General features: G+C 39.5%; 2 protein-coding genes across 13 annotated transcripts in view; one reads left to right on the top strand and one right to left on the bottom strand.

The window, feature by feature from the left end:
* Positions 1-13238, bottom strand: part of ccdc40 (coiled-coil domain containing 40) — a 27407-nt gene extending 14169 nt beyond the window's left edge. Inside the window, exons 1-11 of one of the 3 annotated variants that reach the window (XM_051898089.1) lie at positions 13062-13238; positions 12794-12885; positions 5250-5334; positions 3900-4033; positions 3715-3798; positions 3315-3534; positions 2686-2843; positions 2367-2489; positions 674-795; positions 352-595; positions 53-235 (exon numbers count right to left, since the gene is read on the bottom strand). In XM_051898089.1, the coding sequence (XP_051754049.1) occupies positions 53-235; positions 352-595; positions 674-795; positions 2367-2489; positions 2686-2843; positions 3315-3534; positions 3715-3798; positions 3900-4033; positions 5250-5334; positions 12794-12883 (1443 nt within the window). In that variant the 5' untranslated portion in view covers positions 12884-12885; positions 13062-13238. Of the gene's footprint in view, positions 1-52; positions 236-351; positions 596-673; positions 796-2366; positions 2490-2685; positions 2844-3314; positions 3535-3714; positions 3799-3899; positions 4034-5249; positions 5335-12793; positions 12923-13061 lie in introns of those variants that run through there. The other 2 variants (XM_051898090.1, XM_051898088.1) reach the window with 2 other exon arrangements.
* Positions 5360-14688, top strand: anapc11 (APC11 anaphase promoting complex subunit 11 homolog (yeast)). 10 transcript variants are annotated; one of them, XR_007930721.1, is made up of 5 exons: positions 5360-5602; positions 5888-12249; positions 12535-12629; positions 13245-13324; positions 13521-13592. XR_007930721.1 is itself a non-coding variant. In XM_051898080.1 (4 exons), the coding sequence occupies exons 3-4, from the start codon at positions 14254-14256 to the stop codon at positions 14686-14688; spliced, it is 255 nt and encodes an 84-aa protein (XP_051754040.1). In that variant the 5' UTR covers positions 13273-13324; positions 13521-13667; positions 14249-14253. The 10 variants fall into 10 exon arrangements, 1 of the variants encoding a protein (XP_051754040.1); XR_007930719.1 differs by having other exon boundaries at positions 12535-12683; XR_007930715.1 differs by having other exon boundaries at positions 12535-12835.

The raw sequence follows: 14688 nt of genomic DNA, 5'->3' as shown, positions 1-14688 counted from the left end.
TATATGAGAGGCACATATGTAAAAAAGTTACATATTACTAACAGCATCCTACCTTCTCTCTCCTGTGTGCTGCAGTTTTAGCAGTCAGTCGGCGTGAGTACTTTGCCGCATTATTGTGAGTAAGCTGCTCTTGCAGTCTGTTCATGATCTGGTCCTCCAGGTCCAAACGCACTACAGACTCTTTCTCCATCTGCTTCCTGAGAGTCTTGAGCTCGGACTGACGCACCTCGTGGTCCTGAAAGAGAAAGACAAAGGTCCCATATACAGTATAACCTTCAGACTGGTGCTCATTAACCTGAACACATCAAGCTGGTGAAATATTTGTGTTGTAGACTGATATGAATGAAGTACCCCACGCAATGTGCTGAGAGTCTTCTCTGTCTCCTGCAGCATTCGTGTATATGTGCTGTACTGGGCCTGTAGGACTTCCTGATGGTTCTGGGAGTGTGTGATGAGTTTACGTGAGGTGGTGCAGTCATTCTGGGCTCGGTTCAGACGCAGAGTGAGAAGCTCATTCTGCTCTTCTTCCTGTGTAATGGACTTTTTATAGCCCTCAATCTCTGTGTCCAGAGAGCGCACCTGATCATTGGCCAGCCTGGAGAAAGCACGTCAATACACATCAATACTGTTGTCTGGGTCTTACACACACAAATATCATGAGCATTATGTTCACCTCAGTTCTTCATTCATGGCAGTGTAAGCCTCATCCCTCCTCCTCATCATTAACAGGCTGCTGTTCCATTGCTGGAGTAACTGCCTACGCTCGACAGTCACTGAGTCCAGTTCCAGCTGCGCCTATAGCACACACACACGGGTCCATAGGTGACATATGCAAATGTTAATTTTTGCAATATGTGCCTGGCAGGGTTGTGCGCAATTCAAAACTGAATTGAGAAGGATTTTTTAAATTACAATTCAGTTCTTAATCTAAAAATAAATTTTGAATGGGGGGAGCAAACAGAATTTCAGAATTGAATCTAATTTAAATGAATTTAAGGGTGTAAAATTAAAAGGAACTGAAACTAACTAAGTGTAATTTAATACACTAAAATGATTTTTTGTCAAGACAAATTTTGAATGATGACTTGAAGGTTTAAAGAAATGGTGAAAGTGTTTTATAGGCCTTATATACACACAGATATATATTTATTTGAAATGGTACCTATAAAAAATTGTACACTACCATTCAAAAGTTTGAATCGGTAAGGTTTTTTTATTTAAAAGAAATTAATACTTTTATTAAGCAAGTATATATTAAATTGGTTCAAATTGACAGTAAAGAAATGTATAGTGTCACAAAAGATTTCTATTTCAGATAAATGCTGTTCTTTTGAACTTTCTATTCATTTCTATTCAAAAAATCCTAAAATAAATATATCAAGGTTTCCATAAAAATATTAAGCAGCACAATTTTTTTCAACTGACAATAATAAGAAATGTTACTTGATCGCTGAATCAGCATATTAGAATGTGACACTGAATGATGCTGAAAATTCAGCCATCACAGGAATAAATTGCATTTTAAAATATGTTAAAATGGAAAACAGTTATTTTACATTGTAATAATATTTTACAATATTACTATTTTTACTGTATTTTACTATCAAATAAACACATGAGCATAAGAGACATTTCTGAATGGTAATGTACACTTCTTTATTGAATTATGCTATCTATTTAAAAGAAAAAAATTAGGACTAGTGTGGAAGAACACAATGTCATTATTGATGAATGTTATTACATCGGTAACACTTTACAATAAGGTTTAATTTGTTAACTATTTGTTAACATTTCAACTAAAGTTGTTAACTAAAAATGAACTAAAAATGAACAATATTTCTACAGCATTTATTAATCTTAGTTAATGTTAATTTCAATATTTACTAATTTACTAAATTAACACCAATGTTACTAATGTTTTTAAAATCAAAAGTTGTATTAGTTAATGCACTGTGAACTAACATGAACAAACAATGAAGAGCTGGATTTTTATTAACCAACATTGACAAAGATTAATAAATACTGTAACAAATGTATTGCTCATTGTTAGTTCATGTTAGTTAATACATGAACTATAATGTAAACAAATGAGGCCTTATTGTAAAATGTTACCATTACATCAATGATGAACTCTTATCTCCCTTTAAAGTTAAAATAATGGTACAAATGGAACTAATTGTACTAATGGAACAGTATGGAAATTCACTCAAAAAGTCAGTGTTGTTGATCCCAGTAATATTTTAATTTTAATTTTAACGTTACCTACAGTATCCAGTGAAATGCATTCATAGCGCTTAAAATTCATAATGAAATTCATTAAATTTGGGAGTGTATGCTTCACATGATTTGTTGCAGAGGTTTCTAACCTCAGAAAGAGCTTCCTTTGCAGCCTTTGTCTGCTCAGTCTGAGCAATGATCTGAACCTCATACAGAGAGATCTGCTCTGAGAGCTTTTCCACATGCTTGGTCAAACGCTCAACATAAAGGTCCTGACAGAGAGAAAGAGAGAGGTGTATAAACAAACATTTGTTAGAGCTTCAATGAAATGGGGAGAGTGCATTTTATCATTTGTTTTTACTTTTATAACATCAAAGCAGAAGAACTTTATTTGATTCATATGTGTGAAAATAGCAAAACACATGAAATGGCTGCATTTGACCAAAATCACGTGCTCTAGAACTCCACCTGCTGGTATTTTTGCTCCTCTGCCTGAGTTCTCTCTTTCTGAACTTTGTGTGAAGCATTTATTATTGCTTTGATGTCCGAACGCAGGTCACTATTGGCCTCGTGCATGTAGAGCAACTTCAGAGCCAGGTTGTCCACTTTAGACTGTAATTCCGAGACTATGAAGACAGCACATGATCAAGACAAGACTTACAGAGATTTTCTCATCACTTTCAATGGTTCATTATTTAAAGATGTGTTTATTTAAGGCATTATTTAAAGTCTGCACCACTGCACCATTCTGCACCAAACAGAATTGTAAAATAATGATTTTCAAATCATTTTCATCCTATCTGGCATTGTTCAACATTGTTGAACAGGTAGTTTCCCCAAAAACTGAAGCGATTGGATGAGCTATTGTTACTATGTTGGGCTGGTTGGGAGTCACAGTGTTTACACTTTTTGGGGTAAATCAACTTTCTTAAGAAGTTTTGTGTATCTCATTTGTTCACAGATTCATTTATTTGAGAGATCAGAATTTGCTAATTGGAAATAAATAAAAACTGAACTAAAACTAAAACTGAGCTAAAAATGAATTAATAAAAACTTTAATAGTATATACATTATACCAAATTAATATACCTTCTCACCTTGCATGTGTTGTTTTTTGGCCCGACTGGCAATATCTTGGTACTGATTTTTTACCCCATCCAGCTGGTCTTGGGCCTGTCTACGCTGAGCAACAGCCTGGGCACTGGCCTCATGACTTGCCTCCAGAGAGGCCTGGAGTCTGGCCAACATCTTATGGACCATGTATACCTCTTCAGCAAGCTCATGGCGCCTCTGAGCCTCTGTCTTCTCCGCTACTATCTGCAACAGAGCAGTAATTATCAGTTTCCTTGGCCTCTGTTTGTATGCAAGTGTGTGCTTATATTTCCTGAAGAACAGAATCAGTCATTTCTGCCCAATTTGCATGTGTAGCTATATAAAGAAATACTTATCAATCACTTGTTAAAGACACTACCAAGAATTTTTTGACAGATTTCTTACTTTCTCACGGAGCTCAAGGTTCAATCTCTCCACTTGATTACTGAGGGTTTTTTTCAATGCAGACTGGAATCTCTTCATTAGAGGCTAAATGGTACAAAATGTTAAAAAAGAACATGGGGCATTAGAAAACTGATAAAAAGAATATTTTACTGATTTGGGGAAAAAAAAAACACAGGTTTACACACATGCTCAGGATCCAGCACCACAACTTCTTCCTCTTCCTCATCTTCCTCTCTGACTCCACTTTCTGACTCCGTGCCACTGATCTCCAGCTGGAGAGTGTGTTGTGGTATAACAGGTGTCCACCTGTTGTTTATTTCTGCTCATAAACAAAACAAAAGGTGTAATAGGAGTAAATCCTTCTATATAGAATAAATAATATTAAGGTTGTCACAAGTGTTAATTTCATTGACGGATATTGTTCGTCAACTGACAAAAACAAGACGATAACTGTATAAAAACCAGTTTTGAATGACAAAAACTATGACGAAAATCTATTGATATTTTCACCAACGAATAAAAGATAAAAATGTTAGGGAGGGACGATTTGGAAAGAGATCCAGATGTGCACATTTGAATTGTAACGACATAAGTTGGCATACACTTGCTGCATGTCTCATAAAACGTTCAAAAATGTAAACGTCTTAAAGAAAGAGGAGAGCAGACCTAAAGATAAATCTGAAAGAGCTTGATGATGCGAAAAAGAGCTCAATTCAGTCCGGTACAGTGAACAAGTACTGAACTGACCTCTCTTTCCTGTCTTTCTGCGCTTGAACAGACAAATACACACAAAATTATTTCAGAATGCCAGTTCTGGTGAGTATTCACGCAAACAGTCGGTTATGTTAAGTGAACGTTGGGAGAATAACGGATGTGTATCAGTGAATTGGATTTGTGCATTCAGCCTTAAAGTGACAGCAGCCTAATAAACCTGCTGCTGTCTGTCATTAATGTTAATCAAACAACAACAACAACAACAAAGAAGAGAAAATCACTCAATGTTCTTGACTGAATAATTTTAATAGCTTTATCAAGAATTAATCTATATTTAATTATACAAATAAATATGTCTCCTTGAAAGAATGAAGAATGTTGTATGCAAGTTGTTATAAAGAATGCATATATAGGCCTATATCATTAATTAAAATGATGACCATGTTCTTATTTCTTTATAAGAAGTAGATTTATTTAAATTTAAGATAAATAAGACGTTATATGTCACAGTAGTTAAATTGTGTATGACATGTTCATTCATTTAATTCATATTAACAGGTTAATGTTTTCTCCAGAAGTATATAATGAGTTTGGAAATTTTAGAGAAATGCCTAATTGATGCATTACAATTTAACTAAACCCATTAGATTTTAGTCGACTAAATCTTATGATATTTAGTCAATTAAAACTAGACTAAAACTAAAACAATTCAGATGACTAAAATATGACTAAACTAAATGGCATGTTAGTCAAAAGACAATGACTAAAATTAAATCAAAATTTGCTGTCAAAATTAACACTGGTAGTCACATGAAACATACCAGAATTGTCCAAATGAATCGATCCACTGGTCCCAGCATGATCGATGTCTCTGTCATAATTGTCTGAAAGCTCCATCGATTCCCCCTATAAATAAAATCATTAACAAACATTACATTAAAATCTAAAACTGATTGTTCCGTTATCACATAATATGTTAGTCTTGTTTTTATTCTTTAAGTAATCCTTTGTTTTATTTGGCCATGGTCCCTTTAAGAATCCTGGGTTTCAGTAAGGAGTCATGTGACCATTAATCAGGAAGTAGTCAATCATGGCACAGAGAGCAGTATGTTTATTGTATCTGAGCTAATCCTGTGACATCTGCATACATCTTATGCCCTTTGTAGCATCGTGGGTATGTATTGATAGTTTTTATCAACATCTACAATTGCACATCATTATTTGGTGCATTTTCATTTTGCGAATTTTGTTGTTAGAAGTCTGTTATTTACTATCTACACTACTGTTGTGCTAGAGTAATATTATATGCTGATGGTTGTACTGTTCCTAGACTTTGAAAGTTCATATTACATTCAGAAATGTCTATTAAAATACAGTAACAGTAAAAACTTAAGGATTTAATTCACATGATTGAGTTGATATCTGTACATAGTGCTGATTATGCTCATGTATGTTTCAGTTTCACCTTTCCATTGCAACGTCAATAAACCTGTGGACAAGGAGTGAACTGTCTTCAGAGTCTTGATGTTATGGAAGAGTTTACCTGGCTGTTAGGTTATATACAGAACATATACTGAGGACAGCACAGTGAAACCACGACTTTTAAAAGGCAAGATAACGCAATGCAGGCCGACAGATTACGATAAAAGCATTGTCACACACAGCCAGTGGACAACTATCAGACTATAGCTGTGTGGAGAGATACACCACAAGACTGTGCCATGGCAACAGAAACATCTTCATTAAAGACACGCTCTCGTGCTTCAAGTGCATCGTCAACTGGGTCAGCAGCAGCTAAGGCGAGAGCGAGAGCAGAGGCAGCAAAAGCACGTCTTGCCTTTGTCGAAGAGGAAGTTAATCTGAAGCTACAAAAAGCCAAGCTGGAGGCATCTATGGAAATGCTTAAACATAAGAAAGAAACAGCTGCAGCCATTGCCGAAGCAGAGGTGCTTGAAGCTGCTTTTGATGAAAATATAGAGAAACACAGTTGCAGACTAAGTTTAAATTCTGCCCCCTTGGAAACCACACAACGCACTGAACAATATGTTATTGACCAAACCAAAGTACGAGAGACAGAACTTCAGCTGTGTGGTGATGACATCCCCCAAAAAACAGAACCAAGCCCAAGCTACAGCATTTCAGCTTCACATCTTAAACCTGAAGCCAAACCTTTCCTTGCACACCAAACCAGTGCTGCTTTCCAACCACCTCACATTACTGCAAAACAACCATGCATCTATGAAAATGAACACGCTCGTGAGTCATGTGAAGTTAGATTCGAGAGCAACCATGCTACTCCTGTGCAACACTTCAGACAGCAAAGTAACAGTGGTCATCCTACTCCTCTATCCTACCCCATATCCCCAAACTCAAATCATGGCAGCTCAAACATAAATGACTTTGTAAGATATCTTGCTCGTCGTGAGCTTGTGGCAACAGGCTTACTTCAGTTTAATGATAAACCTCAGAACTACAGAGCCTGGAAACGTTCTTTTCAGACTGCAACTACTGATTTAAACCTGGCACCGAGTGAAGAGATGGATCTCCTGCTGAAGTGGCTTGGCAAGGAGTCAGCAGAGCATGTGGAACAGATAAGGGCAATACATATCAACAATCCACAAGCAGGACTGGCAATGGCATGGGACAGACTTGAACAAACTTATGGCTCTACAGAAGTGATAGAAGATGCTTTGTTCAAACGAATTGACACCTTTCCAAAAATAGCAAATCGAGATTATCCTAAATTGACAAAGTTGAGTGATCTTCTAATGGAGCTTCAGTCCGCTAAGGCCGAAGGAGACTTGCCTGGCCACGCTTTCTTAGACACGGCAAGAGGCGTCAATCCAATAGTACAGAAGCTGCCGTTTCGTCTGCAAGAAAAGTGGGCATCAGTTGGTGCAGCCTACAAGCAACAAAACCATGTTCCCTATCCTCCCTTTGCCTACTTCGTAGACTTTGTTAGTCAGGAGGCTAGAATTGGGAATGATCCAAGTTTTAACTTTATCTCTCATATAGACATGGCTCCCAAGATGGAGAAGACAGCTTGGAAGACCAGTAAACAACGAGAAATCTCTGTACACAAGACAACGGTATCTTCCAGAGTTCCCATTGATACTGGTGAGCCCTCCCAAAACTCTGACGACTGCGATAAACTGTGTCCCATTCATAGAAAACCACAACCTCTGCGTAAATGCCGTGCATTCAGGGAAAGGTCCATTGAAGCCCGCAAAGCAATTTTAAAAGAGAATAATGTGTGCTTTAAATGCTGCTCTTCGGCGTCGCATATAGCAAAGAACTGCAAGATTAAAGTCCGGTGTTCTGAATGTAAGAGTGAAAGGCATCACACAGCGCTCCACCCTGGACCCGCGCCCTGGATAGAAGTAGACGCTGCTCCTGAGCACGGCGGGGAGGGGGAGGAAGTCTCACCTCAATCTCGAGTTACCAGCAAATGCACAGAAGTCTGTGGGGAAGATCAGACAGACCGATCTTGCTCTAAAATATGCCTTGTAAAAGTATTTCCAGCTGGCCACAGAGACAAAGCAGTAAAAGTCTATGCAATCTTGGACGAACAGAGCAACAGGTCACTAGTTCACTCACAGTTCTTTGAAGTGTTCAGTGACCAAAGTCCAAGTGCTCCTTACACATTAAGAACATGTGCGGGAGTAAAGGAGTCAGCTGGAAGAAGGGCTAGCAGCTATGAAGTGGAATCTCTGGATGGAACTGTCCGCATCCCATTACCAAGCCTTATAGAATGTAACGACATTCCCAATAACAGAGACGAGATTCCAACTCCTGATGTGGCTCGCCGTCATGCACACTTAAAGTCTGTGGCACACCTCATTCCAGAACAGGACCCACAAGCCCCAATTATGCTTCTCTTAGGTCGGGACATCATAAGAGTTCATAAGGTCCGTAAACAGGTGAATGGCTCACACAACCTACCCTATGCACAGAAGTTGGATTTGGGATGGGTCATTGTCGGCAATGTATGTCTGGGTAATGTCCACAAACCACAAACAATCAGGAACTTTCACACAAACATCACAGAGCCAAAACGCCCAACTCTCTTTAGTCCATGTCCTAACGTCTTCCATGTTAAAGAAAAATACAGGGACATCCAACTAACTGACTACCCCTCAGCATATTCTGTGGATGAGTATATCTGTGATGCTGACCACCTGGGATGCACTGTGTTTAAGCGAACCAAAGATGACAACCAGGTGGCTCCTTCGATTCAGGATGCCTCTTTCATGAAAATCATGGAGGAAGGTCTACAAAAAGATTCAAACAACAGTTGGGTAGCACCATTACCCTTTAAGAATCCACGTCCACGCCTTCCCAACAACAGGCCGCAAGCACTGAAACGTCTTTTGTCTCTCAAACGCAACTTTGAAAGGAAGCCTGAAATGAGAGACCATTTCCTCAGCTTCATGGACAAGACGTTTAAAAACGGCCATGCTGAGTTGGCCCCTCCTCTGAGCGAGAAAGAAGAGCAATGGTACCTGCCAACATTCGGAGTGTACCATCCGAAGAAACCTAAGCAAATCAGAGTAGTGTTTGACTCCAGTGCCAAACACAATGGTGTATCACTTAATGATGTGCTTTTAACTGGGCCTGACCTTAACAACACACTGCTGGGAGTATTGATCCGCTTCAGGAAAGAAGCCATTGCCTTCACAGCAGACATAGAACAGATGTTCTATTGTTTTTTGGTAAGGGAAGAAGACAGGAACTTTCTACGTTTTCTTTGGTTCCAAGACAATGACCTTTCCAAAGACATTGTGGATTATCGCATGAGGGTCCATGTCTTCGGTAATAGCCCCTCACCTGCGGTGGCTATTCATTGCCTGCACCAGTCTGTTCAGATCAGCGAGTTCCATGTCGACCCTGATGTCAAGCATTTTGTGATGCGCGACTTCTATGTAGATGATGGCCTGAAGTCCCTGCCTACAGTTGAAGCTGCTATCAGTTTGCTGAAAAAGACTCAGGACGTTCTCTCCAAATCCAATCTGAGGCTACATAAGATTGCAGCAAACAACAAAGAGGTCATGGAAGCTTTCCCATCCAGAGATCATGCAAGTGACCTGAAAGATCTAGACTTTGAGGCAGACGCACTGCCAATGCAACGTAGTCTTGGACTCAATTGGAACCTTCATACCGACTGTTTCCTCTTCAGTGTCTGTGATGAGATAAAACCTTATACCCGGCGAGGTGTTTTATCAACTATCAACAGCCTCTATGATCCTCTTGGGTTTGTAGCACCGGTCACAATTCAAGGCAAGGCTATTCTGAGAGAACTCACTACTGAGAGTGGCGACTGGGATGCTCCATTACCACAAGAAATGGAGGAAGCTTGGACGTCATGGAGAGCTTCTTTGACAGAGCTATCCAGTCTTTCCATCCCCAGGCCTTATACTGAGACTTCACCATCAACGGCTGTCAGAAGGGAGCTTTGTGTCTTTTCTGATGCATCGACCAAAGCTATTGCTGCAGTGGCATATTTAAAAGTCACAGATGCTGCAGGAAATAATCACATTGGTTTTGTGATGGGGAAAGCCAAACTTACCCCCCGCCCTGAGCACACAGTACCAAGACTAGAACTTTGCGCTGCAGTGCTGGCCGTTGAGTTAGGAGACTTAATCTCAGCAGAACTGGACCTTAAGCTTGATGCTGTAACCTACTACTCAGACAGTAAGGTGGTTCTGGGGTACATTTGTAATGAAACCAGGCGTTTTTATGTTTATGTTAGTAACCGGGTACAACGTATCCGAAGGTCCTCCAATCCTGACCAATGGCGCTATGTGCCAACAGACCAAAACCCCTCAGATCATGCGACACGGTCTGTTCCTGCAGCCCACTTAAAAAACACCAATTGGCTAAGTGGACCCACATTTCTGCTCATGCCAGAACCAGGTACCTCTGAGAGCACTTACAACCTTGTTGATCCAAGTTCAGATCCAGATGTACGGCCTCTAGTATCCACTTTAAGCACTACAACTTCATCCAAGCAGCTTGGTTCCCAACGATTTGCCAAGTTTTCATCTTGGAAGTCATTAACAGGTGCTATTACACGCCTTATTCATGTAGCCCATCTTTTCAACAAAGCTGCAAAGAAAAACAGTTCCTGTAAGGGCTGGCATTACTGCAAGGCAGAATTCACAGTGGAGGAATCCAATAAAGCTTCAGCCATCATCATCAAAGTGGTGCAAGAAGAGGTTTACAGTCAAGAGATCAAATGTATCCAAAAGCAAGAGAAGATTCCAAAAAGTAGTCCTCTTCACACTCTGGACCCATTCATTGATGCACAAGGTCTGTTGAGAGTCGGAGGCCGTCTCCACCATTCAGGCCTTAATCAGAGTGAGAAGTCTCCTTTGATAATTCCTGGCAAGAATCACATTGCAGCTTTGCTCATTAGACACCACCATGAGCATATCCACCACCAAGGCCATCACTTTACTGAAGGAGCAGTCCGTTCAGCCGGCTTTTGGATAGTTGGTGGGAAACGAAAGGTGAGCAGCATCATCCATCAGTGTGTAACTTGCAGACGGCTTAGAGCTCCACTCAGTATCCAGAAAATGTCCAGCCTTCCAGCAGATCGCTTCTCAACAGACCCTCCCTTTACCAGTGTTGGACTGGATGTATTTGGCCCTTGGAGTGTCGCCTCATGAAGGACAAGAGGAGGGTTTTCACACAGTAAGAGGTGGGCTGTCATTTTTACATGTATGAGCATAAGAGCTGTTCATATTGAAGTTATAGAGTCCCTCAACACATCCAGCTTCATCAATGCTCTTAGACGTTTTCTTGCAGTGCGTGGACCTGTAAAACACATTCGTTCAGACCGTGGCACAAACTTTGTTGGTGCATGCAAGGACTTAAAAATACCATCAAACATTGACAGCAAAACTGTGAAGACGTATCTGGCAGACCGAGGTTGCACTTGGAGTTTTAATCCTCCACACGCTTCCCATTTTGGTGGAACATGGGAAAGAATGATTGGGATTGCAAGAAGAATTCTTGACTCCATGTTCCTCCAGCTGAAAGACAAACTTACCCACGAAGTGCTGGTGACATTCATGGCAGAGGTAGCAGCCATTATCAATGCCAGGCCTCTTGTTCCCGTGACAACGGACCCTGATGAATCATTTATACTCACCCCAGCGGCTCTCCTCACACAAAAAGTGAATGTTGTTGCTGCACCTGCAGGCGAGTTTGGAGTTGCAGACCTCTACAAGTGCCAGTGGCGGCAAGTTCAACACCTTTCCAACACATTCTGGGACAGATGGCGAAAGCAATACCTACCAACCCTACAGGCACGCAAGAAATGGCAGTCTGCTCATCCAAACGTTAGACCAGGAAGTGTTGTTCTCCTCAAGAATAGCCAAGTACCACGAAATGAATGGCCTCTTGGACTGGTAACTCAGACCTTTCCTAGCCAAGATGGAAATGTGCGCCAGGTTGAGGTCAAGGTCATTAAACCAGGAGGTTCTACGCTTTTTCTTAGACCTATTACAGAGGTAGTGCTCCTACTTTCCCCAAAGTCCAAAGTAGATGTATCATCATAGAGTTTGTTGAGGTGATGTGTAAGCACATCAGGTGGGGAGTGTTCCGTTATCACATAATATGTTAGTCTTGTTTTTATTCTTTAAGTAATCCTTTGTTTTATTTGGCCATGGTCCCTTTAAGAATCCTGGGTTTCAGTAAGGAGTCATGTGACCATTAATCAGGAAGTAGTCAATCATGGCACAGAGAGCAGTATGTTTATTGTATCTGAGCTAATCCTGTGACATCTGCATACATCTTATGCCCTTTGTAGCATCGTGGGTATGTATTGATTGTTTTTATCAACATCTACGATTGCACATCATTATTTGGTGCATTTTCATTTTGCGAATTTTGTTGTTAGAAGTCTGTTATTTACTATCTACACTACTGTTGTGCTAGAGTAATATTATATGCTGATGGTTGTACTGTTCCTAGACTTTGAAAGTTCATATTACATTCAGAAATGTCTATTAAAATACAGTAACAGTAAAAACTTAAGGATTTAATTCACATGATTGAGTTGATATCTGTACATAGTGCTGATTATGCTCATGTATGTTTCAGTTTCACCTTTCCATTGCAACGTCAATAAACCTGTGGACAAGGAGTGAACTGTCTTCAGAGTCTTGATGTTATGGAAGAGTTTACCTGGCTGTTAGGTTATATACAGAACATATACTGAGGACAGCACACTGATTGATTGGAAAACTAATGTAAAAAGCTGTTATCAACACTGATACCATCTGTATGATGATGAATGTTTTTAGTATGTAACGTTAGTGTTAAACTAATAAAAATAAAAGGATCGTGTAAGACTTCAGACCTCTTTAGGCTCAGTGAATTCACCCGGACCGTCTTCCTGCCTGTTCGTTTGATCCTCTGGTAGAACTTCATCACACCCACCACTTTCCATTTCTTCATAGTCATAAATAAAGTAATACAACACAGACATATAGACACACAGACATACACACACACACACACACACACATATATATATATATATATATATATATATATATATATATATATATATATATATATATATAATTAACGGGATATGACAGAGTAATTTCATTTTAAATTGTCACCTGTTTCCGTTGTATCTTGTTCCTAAGTTGCAGAGAGCTGTTATGAAGCAGTGTTTCCCCAAATTTATTAATAGTTATCGTTCAATTAACGATACTACATCCTCATTTCTTCAGCTTAAGTAATGAATCCCTTTATTCTGGGTAAATATTTTATTATGTTATTTCTGTGTTGTGACCATTTAGCAGCGCGAGACCTGCAGTGTTTCTGTTGCATCTCCGTTGCTAGGAGACGCAACACTTCCGGATTCGCTCCTCTTTCTAAAGTAAGACAAATCGAGCTGTAAAACATAGATATGTATCCGTGTAAACAAAAAAAACAAAAAAACCCTCAAATAACAAGATATAAAACTTAGCAGAGTTCTTAAAGTATTTGCTTATTTCATTGTTTATTATTAACCTGTTTGTTTGCTTTCTTTAAAGATAAAAGAAACTTTAACTCTTTGTATATCTCCCACACAGTAGGTGGAGTTGTTGTGCTTTCAGCTGGCTTCAGAAACCGCGAAGAAAGTTGAGCTCAAGCTGCGTTGCTCGCATCACAGGAGTTGAGATGTTATTGACGTGAAAACATCGACGTAGTGAGATTAATCAATGTCAGTTCATTTGTGGGTCAGTATTATTAAAACATTTTAATCATTTTCTCTCTATCAACGGAAACGCCACATGTTTTAGATTCGTATTATGTTCATGTTATCAGGCTAGTGTGTTCACTCATAGCTGAGCTGGATATGTCATTGTACATTAGCAAAAAGAAGAATAATATCATAACAGTACAGTGCTTAGTATCGTAGTATTGTGATTGTGATAAGCATTTTCTTGATATATTCCGTGGTATTCTTGAATTATTTATATAATGTAAATATCTGGGTACATGAACGTGGTATTCATGGTATTCAGTACCATGGTAACGTTATATATCCAAGCACGTGAAATTATCATTCGTGAGTGCAGTCTCCACAAAATATTTTTACAAATCTTTTTCCAGTATTTAAAAAGGATTGGAAAAGTCCAGGAAAGTCGTTGGTAAAAAGCTGTGGTAACCCTGCAGGCTTATATCATCGTCATGGTATTATCTGATTCCATCATTGTACCATAATACTGCTGCCACGATGCCTTTTGTATGGGAGTGATTCTTTTTTTTTTTTTTAAATAATTAATAAAAATCTGTCCTATGTTTATGTGAATTCCAGAAGTGATGAAGGTTAAAATAAAGCAGTGGAATGGTGTGGCCTCCTGGTTGTGGGTGGCTAACGATGAGAACTGCGGCATCTGTCGAGCACCTTTCAACGGCTGCTGCCCAGACTGTGGGTAACCTGATTTCACTTTATCATGGACAGAGACTACACTGCCACCTGTGCCTTTGCAGTTTTCTCATGAAATCCTTCTGTTTTAAGTTTAAACACAGACCTAATTGTGCAACTTTTTTGTGTAGTTGAAACATATATTCAGGCAAGAAAATTAAATGTACTCTCTGGTTTTATCAGGTAAGGTCCCAGGAGATGACTGCCCATTGGTTTGGGGTCAGTGCTCTCATTGTTTCCACATGCACTGCATCCTGAAGTGGCTGAACTCTCAGCAAGTACAGCAGCAGTGCCCAATGTGTCGTCAGGAATGGAAGTTTAAAGAGTGA

This window comes from Ctenopharyngodon idella, chromosome 6 (assembly GCF_019924925.1).
Source record: "Ctenopharyngodon idella isolate HZGC_01 chromosome 6, HZGC01, whole genome shotgun sequence".
NCBI lineage: Eukaryota > Metazoa > Chordata > Actinopteri > Cypriniformes > Xenocyprididae > Ctenopharyngodon > Ctenopharyngodon idella.
Note: the sequence above shows the minus strand (reverse complement) of the source record. Positions and strands in the feature narration are given on the sequence as shown.

What these genes read in the sequence shown, in the direction of transcription:
- anapc11 (XM_051898080.1), top strand. Translation starts at nt 14,254, where the DNA reads ATGAAGGTTAAAATAAAGCAGTGGAATGGTGTGGCCTCCTGGTTGTGG. An exon ending in CAACGGCTGCTGCCCAGACT is followed by an intron (nt 14,363 to 14,542) that starts GTGGGTAACCTG and finishes TGGTTTTATCAG; the next exon opens with GTAAGGTCCCAGGAGATGAC.